Here is a 10,378-nt window from a genome sequence, read left to right as displayed (position 1 = left end):
CTTACTGTACATTCTGGTCCTGCTTTTATGTATTTTATTCAGCAGTGCTCTGCTTATGCAACTAAACCTCCTGGATGATAAAACACATGGAGAATTTAATGCACTCAGGTTTGCAAAGCTGTGGGAAGTGACCAGTTTACACCACATATCCAATTGTCAGGTTTTAATTTAAATTGGGAGGGATTTAATTTAATAGCATCACTTTCCCTAGCTAACAGACCTCTTCTTAGCCAGATCCTCATTATGTGAGGTAGTCTACAGAATCTGTCACCTCATTTATGGGTTGAGAAGCATTTTAAAATATGAAGATCAAGACAGGTCTCTCCCTTGAATTAGAGATTTGCAGATGTCTTTTGCTAAGCCATAACTAGCTTCATCATTAATTTTTGGGGCTGTGCCTTGGAGACACTGCTTGACAATTAAACAAGGTTCTTACCAGAAAGGTTTCCCACCTCACCTTTGTCCAGAAGGTCATAGTTCTCCAAGGCTACAAAGACACGGATTTTGCACGTCCTCATTCCTGCAGGAACCAGCTGCTATGTTGCTCAGACCAAGAGAGCTACTTCCGATCTCCTGCAAAGCCTGAGGGCTTTACCCTCCTACGTTACTCTGGGTAGGAGGACAATATGCTGTGGAAAGCTGATACACTGTACTGGCAGAGAATGGATTGTGTCCCCACCAGTGTGTGCTGAGGCCACCCATAAAGCTGCTCAGTTTGACACGAGGCTCTGAGAAACCAAACAGAAATACTGCTGTCGTTTAACCCCGGAGGCAGCCAGGCACCACACACCCACCTGCCCAGGGGAGAGGCAGAAGGGTAAAAGAGCAAAAACTCATGGGCTGAGATGAAAACAGTTTAAGAGGCGAAGCCACAAGTGAATGGCACACAGGGCTGTGCAGAGCTGCACACAGGGGCATGTCCCGGCAGCCCAGGGAAAGGGGGTTGTGTAAGGCACATAATGATGGAAAAGGAGTGACTGTGTTGCCTGCTGGGAGTGACTGGGGGCACAGCAGGACCATGACACACAGCCACACAGCCAGGGGCTGCAACACACACAGCAGAGCCAGGGTCAGAGGGGAACATCAGCTCTGGTGTTTCCTGGGGTTTGGCTTTCTGTTTGTTGGGAGATTTCACACATACTCACCTCTTTAAGATGCTCTAGCTGAGGAACAAGTAGACTGTTCAAACCTCTGATTTATGGTCTGCTCTGGAATGCTTTCCCTGTAGAGCTCTCTGGCGATGCTGGTGGACTCCTGCTCATTGAGAAACAGCAATGGGCTTGGCCCAGGTGTTGGAGGAGCCTTTCACAGCATTGCTGAAATGGCCAGGGTGGCCTTGGTGACACATGGCAGGTAGAGTGGGCTCAGTAAGACACAGCAAGTAATCCCCAGATACCCTTTGTGGTTTGTACATGAGTGTCTTGCCCATCTTCCTCCCAAGATCCGCTCCACCATCCTGAGCACTGCACATGCACCACAGCTGCCAACAGACCATCTGGTACTGCTGCTGCTGCTTGTCCCAGGTGCAAAACCAGCAGCACAGAATCACAGAATATTTAGGGATGGAAGGGACCCCTGCAGGTCCCCCAGACCAACCCCTGCTCACGCAGGGTCACAGAGCAGATCACACAGGTGGGTCCAGGGGGTTTGAATGTCTCAGAGAAGGAGACTCCACACCCGCTCTGGGCAGCCTGGGCCAGGCTCTGGCACCTCCCAGCAAACAGAGTCTGGTCCATCCTCTGACACCCACCCTGAGATATTGATCCCATTGATCAGATCCCTCTCAGCTTCTCTTCTCCAGCTCAACAGCCCCAGCTCTCAGTCTTTCCTCATCAGAAAGATGCTCCAGACCCCTCAGCATCTTTGTACCCTGGATACACACCCCAGTCTCCCCTCTCTGACCTTTCTGCTCTAGAAAGGCATTAGTTCTCACCCACTTCATTGCTGATTATGAACACAACTACCCAAACAGGTGCATTTGCCCCCCGACCCTGCATGCACTCTCCACACAGGGAGTGAGCGGGTGATACAGACCTCCAGGTAGTCTTTAGTGCAGGAATAATGATTTTTATTAGCAAATTCTATCACTATGAAATATTCTTCTTAAATAACCCCTATGATGCGTTTTTCTGTTGATTACATTAAGTACATTGGATATTAGTGCTGTTTTCAATATTTCTAGAATTTACAGGAGTGTTAGCAAGAAAAGGTTTATCTTCACAACACCTACTGATTATACTTACGACAAATAAACACTTGTATAGAAAAGAATAAGGTCTGGAGAATTTCACAGGTCACTGGACTATCTAAGGATTCTGGAGAAGGCCACTGACTTTAAAACCACTTTGGATGATGAAAGAGAAATAAACCTTAAATTCAGATTTGAGCTTAGCACTCTCTGAGTGTGGAAGACCTGGTGGTGGGATTTTTCCCAGATTTTCCAGTGCAGCACAACAGGAATTACAGGACACTGATTTACAGCAGCCAAGAACCCAGTTCATGCGTCCCTCTGCGCCTCTGTCACCTCCTTGTGGGCCATATTTACACTGTGTGCCCAGCAGTCAGAGAGATGGATCTTGGGTTCAATCGCAGGATATTATTTCTTTAAATTGTCTGATAAAGACATCGTTAAGGACTTGTAAACGAGGCGCTCTGCTGGTGAGCCTAGACCTGGAGCAGCAATGCCACACCAGCCAGCACCCACTTGGAAGGATTTTCTCTAGTTTTCAGGTTAAATGTCCACACGTACGTTGGCCCCCTCTGGCGTGTTTTGTACACAGGACACTGGTACGTACTGCGGATATCCTGTTTGTCAGCAGGAACGGCTTTGATGAAAATAACAGGCATCGCTGGGGTTAGCTCCTTGAGCCTTGCCTCTGCGATTATCCCGGCCTACAAAGGAAAGAAGACAAAGTCTTACTTAGATTTCCACAATACCCAGGACGCACAATCCTCTGTAATGTTTCCACCAGCTGATCGTTTTGGAGAGGTGCAAACGTCTTTCCTGAGATCAAGAGGGCGGATGAGTCTTTTTGAGGTAAAGAGGGTCTGGATCAAACACCAAGGGTAGCTTCTCCCAAGGGTACAGATTCCTGCTCTCATCAGATGCTCAAACCACACACACCAGAGCAGGACATTACAGGAGAACGATGTTCCAGCCACATCATCCTCTCGGAGCTTGTACTCAAGAGCAGAACCAGCTCATGGGAAGCGTTGCTTGTGCTGGGACCAGTTGTGACACCTGAGCAGGGCTCTGGATGGAGATGCTCACTTGACAAAAGCCTCAAAGGCACCAAGCCAGTGTCCCATCACGTCACCAGAATTTGAGCATGACCTGTCTGGGCAATGAACGCACACAGCGTTTTGTGTGGCCACAAAAGGCACCACAGGCCTTTCCACACCAGCAAGAGGGATTCCGAGAGAGTGTTTCAGAGGGAATATGGTCATTTAATAACAAGCCCATATTATCCGCTCCGAAGCAACGCTCAGCAGGCTGCCCGACCCAGGAGAAGGAGAGTTCTGCTGACAGGGCATGAAATGAACAGCTTGTTTCTCTAACTTGGGTCTCTCTGGAAACTTCTGTTTCTCTTTCTGACAACAAAATGCCCCACACATCAACCCATTTCCAGGAAAGCCTGCAAAATCACTTAATGGTGGTGAGAGAGACCAAATTAAAACAAATATAGAAACTGCCTCTCACTGTGGCTTAGCCTCACGTATCGTTATTATTTCAAATGCTTTTAGATCAGAGTTGTGGGATGAGATTCAACCTCTCAAACAGTCTATTTAGCTCTGCAAATGAGTGAAGAAAAATAATCTCTCTCGCAACACATCTCAGTTTGCTGTACTAATGTACTAATGCCATCTGTTACACTAAGCTATGATAAATCCAACTCCGATGTAGGATTTTATATTTCTGACGTGCTGAACAAACATTAAATAATTCTTATAATACCTCGCAAGGAAGCTATTTATCAAACATTATTATGCACTCTTTTAAAATCCATATCTTCCATTTCTGAGGCTGGATTTTGATCAGATCACTCTTTTTTTTTTTCCTGCTGACAATTTTTCAAATCAAATTATAAGATATATTCTACCTATTTCTGGGTTAACAAGAGTTGAAATATTCCTGAGGCGTCTCTATGGGATACATAATTTTGTTATGTCTGGGCTGATTTGCATTTGCATTTTTTATGGCTCTCATCATCAGAAATTAATTCTACTCCGAAAGCAATTTTCCCTGACTACCGGCACAGCACACCTGGTAAAAAGCCACCGTTGTGCACTCAGAGAGCCCAGGCCTCTGATCCTAAAGAATTCCTCACTCCTGCTTGTCCTGGCTTCTCAACAGACAATTTGAAAAGTGAACATATTGTGCTGCCACATATTGATGGGTCCAAAGACACAAAGCAGTTGTCACAAGCCAGGGCTGCTCCCAGACGGGCCCAAATAGATACATGGTCAGGAAATATCCCCCCATTCAGATGCTTTTTGGGGTGTTTAGGGCAACAAAGATGCTGAAGGGAGTGGAGCATCTCCCGTGTGAGGAAAGGCTGGGGGAGCTGGGGCTCTGGAGCTGGACAAGAGGAGACTGAGGGGGGACTCATTCATGGGGATCAAGATGGAAAGGGGGAGTGTCAGGAGGATGGAGCCAGGCTCTTCTGGGTGACAACCAGTGATAGGACAAGGGGTAATGGGTTCAAACTGGAACACAAGAGGTTCCACTTAAATATGAGAAGAAACAGTAAGGGTATCAGAACACTGGCCCAGGCTGCCCAGGGAGGTTGTGGAGTCTCCTTCTGTGCAGACATTCCAACCCGCCTGGACACCTTCCTGTGTAACCTCATCTGGGTGTTCCTGCTCCATGGGGGGATTGCACTGGGTGAGCTTTCCAGGTCCCTTCCAACCCCTGACATTCTGGGATTCTGTGTTACCAGCACAGATGCCCCTTCACCACAGCTAATTTGGGGTCATTTGGCTTAGAAACCTTCAGCATAGAATCACAGAATCATTTTGGTTGGAACAGATCCTTAAGATCAAGTCCAATCATAACCGAACTCTGGCACTAACCCGTGTCCCTAAAAATCTCATCTCTACGTCTGTTCAGCCCCTGCAGGGATGGTGGCTCCAGCACTGCCCTGGGCAGCCTGTTCCACAGCAAGGCCGGGCTGTCTTTCAGGTAGAGTTGCCGCTATTTGCAGGGAAGGGGGCTGAGGATCTGACCAGCAGGTAACATCGCTCCAAGGCTGCACAGAGATCGCTGGAGTCAGTGGCTTCAACTGGACATGGGGAACAACAATAAGAGCTGTCCAAGGAGCACGCAGTGAAGACCTAATGATGTGCTGTCCAGCGAAGCCAAATGAGAGAGGAATTTTTATTACTGAGTAGCTTAAGAGTTGAGATACAGATGGAAAAGGGTTTTCCAAGTTGTTAATTTTTGAAAACAGCTATAAATAAGAAACTGGCTCTTCACAGCACAATTTACAAGTGTCCCCTTCATGGCTGCATTGAAACTTTACTACTGGAGACCTCAGCTTGAGCCACATCCTACTCGTGCCCTCATAGCTCCCAAATACACAGGCATCACTGACAGCCGGCATCTGCAGGAAAAGGCTTCACCTGATGTCCCAGCCCCCCACTCTGGGAAAAATTTCCATTGGATTTGATGTACCTGGTACCTCTGCAGAAGAAGGCGGCAAGCTGTGATATTTAGGACTGGACCAGCAGAACTGGGCTGTGCCAGGTCTGTGTTGCAAACTGATGCTGTTTTCATCTGCATCCACTGCTGGGAGCATCCCAGATAAAAATGAGCGGCGTGGAAGTGTTCCCAAAGATCTCGAGCTACTTGAACTGTCAAATAAATGTTACCATTGCTCACCACACCGATCCGCCCTTCTAAGCCTCTCTACTGGTTTAAGACTGGTGCTTTACACAGGCCTAGCTTTAAAAAGTACACAGAGACCACAGCTGGTGTGGCTTGAAGGAGGTACGAAACCCTGTGCACGGACAGTGCATCTCGTCCAAGGACACAGTGCTGTGCTGTCCACACCTGGCAAGGCTTCGGTGGCGCATGTGCTGCCAAACCCACCTCTGCCCATGTCCTGTCACGCTCCAGGACCCGTGGTGAGGAGCAGGTCACACACCTGGCCTCAAATTCTCCATTGCTGGGAGCAAGAGAGCCAGGAATCAGTCGGCCATCTCCTGTGGCTTGAGAGAAAATGTCCCATAGTGTCACCAAACTATCTCTCACTGAGACTTCAATAGTGCTACAGCAACACATCATTTGGACCCAAAAGAATCCGTTTGGTTTCATTTCTTCTAATAGCTGCCTGTTGTTTTGTAATAAATGTTTTATAAATATAAGACACCCAAGGGCAAACATAAATGTTTAAATAAATAGAAAAATGTGAGCAGCAGAATATAGAGGGAATTTTCAATTTTTGGAGGCGCAATCTAAATGTGAAATATTCTTTTAAAAGTGGAGGTGTTCCCCAGAGGAGTTCTTATAAACATGAGCTGCTGTTCTTATCAGAGGATTAATTTGGAAGGAGTATACAACCCAAAAGAACCGTGCACCTGGTTTAAAAATCCTGCATCCATTAATAGAGCTGCTGCTCACTGCATTACAGGTAAAATGAATAGTTCCACTTGGTGGAAATGATATTTCAGTGTGAGCAGCAACATAGGAAAATATTCTTTTCCTTTCTGAAATAAATGGAAGCAGGATACCCAGAGATTATGAATGGTTCTGTAAAAGTAATTGCTCCGTATCTTTCAATCACAAGGAAAATGTAACCAGAAAAACACATTTACTGAAGTCTGGATGGTCTCTGAAGACAAACCTCATTGCTGAACAGAATCACCCACACAAGTTATCAAAGGGATGCAGAGGGCCACGTGTTTCCAAAAAGATTTCTGGCTTTGCACCATCAAGAATTCTCACTCATCACTTCCACCACCACTCGGGGATGGGTGAAACCTGGGCAGAACTCAGCCATTTTGACCAGGATATTGTATTTTCTAGTAATGGTGGCAACGATGGTAAAGGAAAACATAACAGCAGTCACTGGAATTTGTGTTTAATGGAGTACTCTGCATGCAAGACCAGGGATTTTTTTAAACTTTCTCTGTACTGTTGTGTCCAGCTAATTCATTTTAGCTTAAAATGTCAGGTTTTGAGGGTAACTGAGATCTAGTGTTCCCTGCACTGAGGGGCTGTGGTCCCCAAGAGCCGCAAGGGCTTTTGTACGGCAGCGACACCAAAGGCTTGAACAAGGGAGCAGGCAGGGAACTGTAGCACCAAGTCTTAGGAAATGGGCTGGGCTGGTCTCGGTTCTGCCACTGTGACTGTCAGTGGAGCCAAACCCATGGAGGCAGGAGATCTGACCTTATACCCACGTGAGATCATCACTGAAATCTTCTGACAGAGCCTTTGCCCACGTTCCTGACTGCCCGTGGCTTTCCAGACCCAACGCGCATGTCAAACCATTTCCAGTGAGAAGATGGCCTGGAGCTTTGACCTTCCCAAGGATTTGTGATAAAAGGCACTGGCTGCCATCAGTCAGTGAGATCAAAGCTTTGCCTCATTTCCTATCCTTTCTGGAATACCACTGCAGAGAAGGAGCTGAAAAATCAGCAAAGAATATTAGATCTGGCTGGGATACGGTGTATAACAGGCATGGTCTCTCTCCTCAGCATCCTACCACCAAGCCCCACAACGGATAAAGGAGGATCATCAAGGTTAAGATCCCCAAAGAGCTGCCTCAGAAATAAAAGCCTCTTCTTGGGAGAGGGTAAACGTGACACCGATAAGTTCTGGGTGACCCACTTTGATCGGCCTTCCCTCTCTCACAGATCGCAGGCAGCAGGAGCATCGCACCGGCTGCACAGAGTACAAGCTGCAGGAATCACCGTCATTGAATCCTCACATGCAGCACAAACTGGGAGTCGCGGTGCCACGGGCCAGGCAAACCGGAGGCCCAAGCCCCATGGGGATTTGTCAGCCTAATGGCTCTGGCTCCGCAGACCGCACTCCTGACAGCTGACAACTGTCAGAAGGAATGACAGGGACAATCGTGCTCCTCTGGGACGCTGCTCTGAGCGGTGCGCTGCGAGAGGAGCGCTGACAGCGGCCCTTAGGCTGCTCAGTTGGTGGGAATGGTTCTTACCTTGCCTGCCCTGAGACTGGCTGTGCTAGAGCTGAAAGGCTCTGGGCCACATCCAGATGGGGAAAGAAGAAGAGCAAGAGCCACCAAGACTCTTCTGTTTGTCCAGGATCAGCCCATTGCTGCCCATGCTGAGTCTGCACCCTGAGCCGCATTGACCATACAGGTTAGACCTTCACTAAAGCTTTATTTGGCACCCTAAGGGGTGGCTAAAGGATGTGATTAATTTTTCTCACAGACCCTATCTATGCAGATGACATTCTGCAGCACCTGACAGCAGAAAGACAGTGATCTGGATTTGGCACATCCCACCTGTTAATCTCTGGGGACATGAAGATGTAGGACAAGAGGAACCGGCCTCAAGTTGCAGCAGGGAAGGCTCAGATTGGATATTAGGAAACATTTATTCACAGAAAGGGTTGTGAAGCATTGGAACAGGCTGCCCAGGGCAGTGGTGGAGTCGCCATCCCTAGAGGGGTTGAACAGATGTATAGATAAGGTTCTCAGGGACGTGGGTTAGTGCCAGATATAGGTTATAGTTGGAATCAATGATCTTAAGGGTCTCTTCCAACCAAAATGATTCTATGATTTGACAAAATCAACAAAGACCCCATGTTTTCTGCCTGTAGTAACACCATGAGTACTGATCACAGTTTAGTCAATGTACACTGCAGTTGAGATTCATGTTGTAAAAACTAAATGTACCTATCCAAGTTGGCCACCCTGAACTCCCTTCAAGGCTGTGGAACAGACAACTCCAAGGTGGGATTCACCTGACCAGCTTGGGTACCCACTCCAGGCTGCAGAGGAGAGGCTCATTTTTCACATCTTTACCATTCCTGAAGAGGCAGCTCAAATTACTATTTTAGATGGCACCTGGCTGGGCTGAGAAGTTCCCCAGAGCACAGTAACAAGCAATAAGGGTATAACATAGTAATATATATGTAATATATATGTAATATGTAATATGTAATATGTAATATTCTCTCTCAAGAGAAAAGCCTCGGTGAGCTCACCTGTGCATCCCAGCGCGCACCCTCCATGAACAAACCGTGGACATACGCCCCTTCCCGAGGAGGACTGGCAAAATCTTCTCTGTTCTTTTTTGTCACGTCACACTGCAAGGTCATCTTGTCCAAAGGCCACTCGTTCTTTCGGGCTGCGGACTGCATGATGGCTGTCAGGAAAGACTGGGGATTGAAGAATCCAGCAAGCCACACAGTGGAGGGTAAGGAAAAGTCTCCTGTCCAGGCCTCCAGCTCCCTGATGCGAGTGAGGAGGTCAGCAAACCACGTGCCCAGGCTGGCCGTGGAAGGGTAAGCCCTCTTTATCCAGGACTCAGGCACCGTGTCCAAGAAAAGGGCATTCTGCAGGTTCTCCATGTCACTTGTCATCGTCAGTTCACCCTGAGTGAGAAAAGATATCATTAGCACTGATAATCGTTTAACCTGAACAAAGCCTGCTTAAAAGCAGAAGCTAGGAGGTGTGGAAGAGCACGACACCCTACACAGTCACTAGTGTTCACATACTGTGAATTTCTTCAGGAGTTTTAGCTTTCAGGAACACCTTATATTACATATTCCTGCATTCTCAACTTCCCTACTGTAAAAACACTGCTTGGAGGAAAAGCTGTGTAACAGAGTGACAGCGAACATGGGTGTCCCTCAGTTGTCACAGAGCTTTTTCTATTTGCTCTCATTGACTGAAGATCTTCATAAGGCAGATTTTCAGAGGTGAAAAACTGTTCTCACAGTGCCAGGGCAGGATCCTGGAGTCTCTGATGATTTACTCCCAAACTCTCCAAATGTTTGTTGTGTCGAGTGCTGTCCCCCTCCTCTTCTCCACGTCCCCTCACTCCCCTCCTCCGTTAGTACTTTGCGGCGCAAGATTTTCTTTTTGACTTCACATGCCTGCAAATGTAATCACAGTTTCTTTCACAGCAGGGAAACACACAACAAATTAAGATATGATTCAGCCAAGTGAGATAAAGAGAGAGGCTTGGCTTTTCCTTTATCCAGCAATTAATTATTTTTAAAGCATTTAGAAACCTGTATCGGTTTCTCCCAGGCAGGAGAAGAACTGGAACATCACTGCAGGGCCAAAAAGGGTTAATGGACAGCAATGCCAGCATCCCTCTTCAGCTGCTCTGCAGAGGGTCCCCAGTGCCTGCTAGTCTAAAATTAAGAAAATTCCTGCTGTATGAAGCTGAA

At 47.3% G+C, this 10,378-nt stretch overlaps 1 protein-coding gene across 1 annotated transcript in view; it reads right to left on the bottom strand.

Moving 5' to 3' along the window:
• Positions 1–2,096: 2,096 nt before the first annotated feature.
• Positions 2,097–10,378, bottom strand: part of DNAH9 (dynein axonemal heavy chain 9) — a gene marked incomplete at its 5' end in the record, with an annotated part of 197,270 nt that continues 188,988 nt past the window's right edge. Inside the window, 2 exons of the mRNA XM_082067422.1 lie at positions 2,097–2,892; positions 9,185–9,574. Coding sequence (XP_081923548.1) covers positions 2,665–2,892; positions 9,185–9,574 — 618 coding nt within the window. The 3' untranslated portion in view covers positions 2,097–2,664. The remainder of the gene's footprint in view (positions 2,893–9,184; positions 9,575–10,378) is intronic.

The sequence above is a fragment of the Streptopelia decaocto genome (assembly GCF_964273445.1).
Source record: "Streptopelia decaocto genome assembly, chromosome: 16".
In the NCBI taxonomy this organism is placed as follows: domain Eukaryota; kingdom Metazoa; phylum Chordata; class Aves; order Columbiformes; family Columbidae; genus Streptopelia; species Streptopelia decaocto.
Note: the sequence above shows the minus strand (reverse complement) of the source record. Positions and strands in the feature narration are given on the sequence as shown.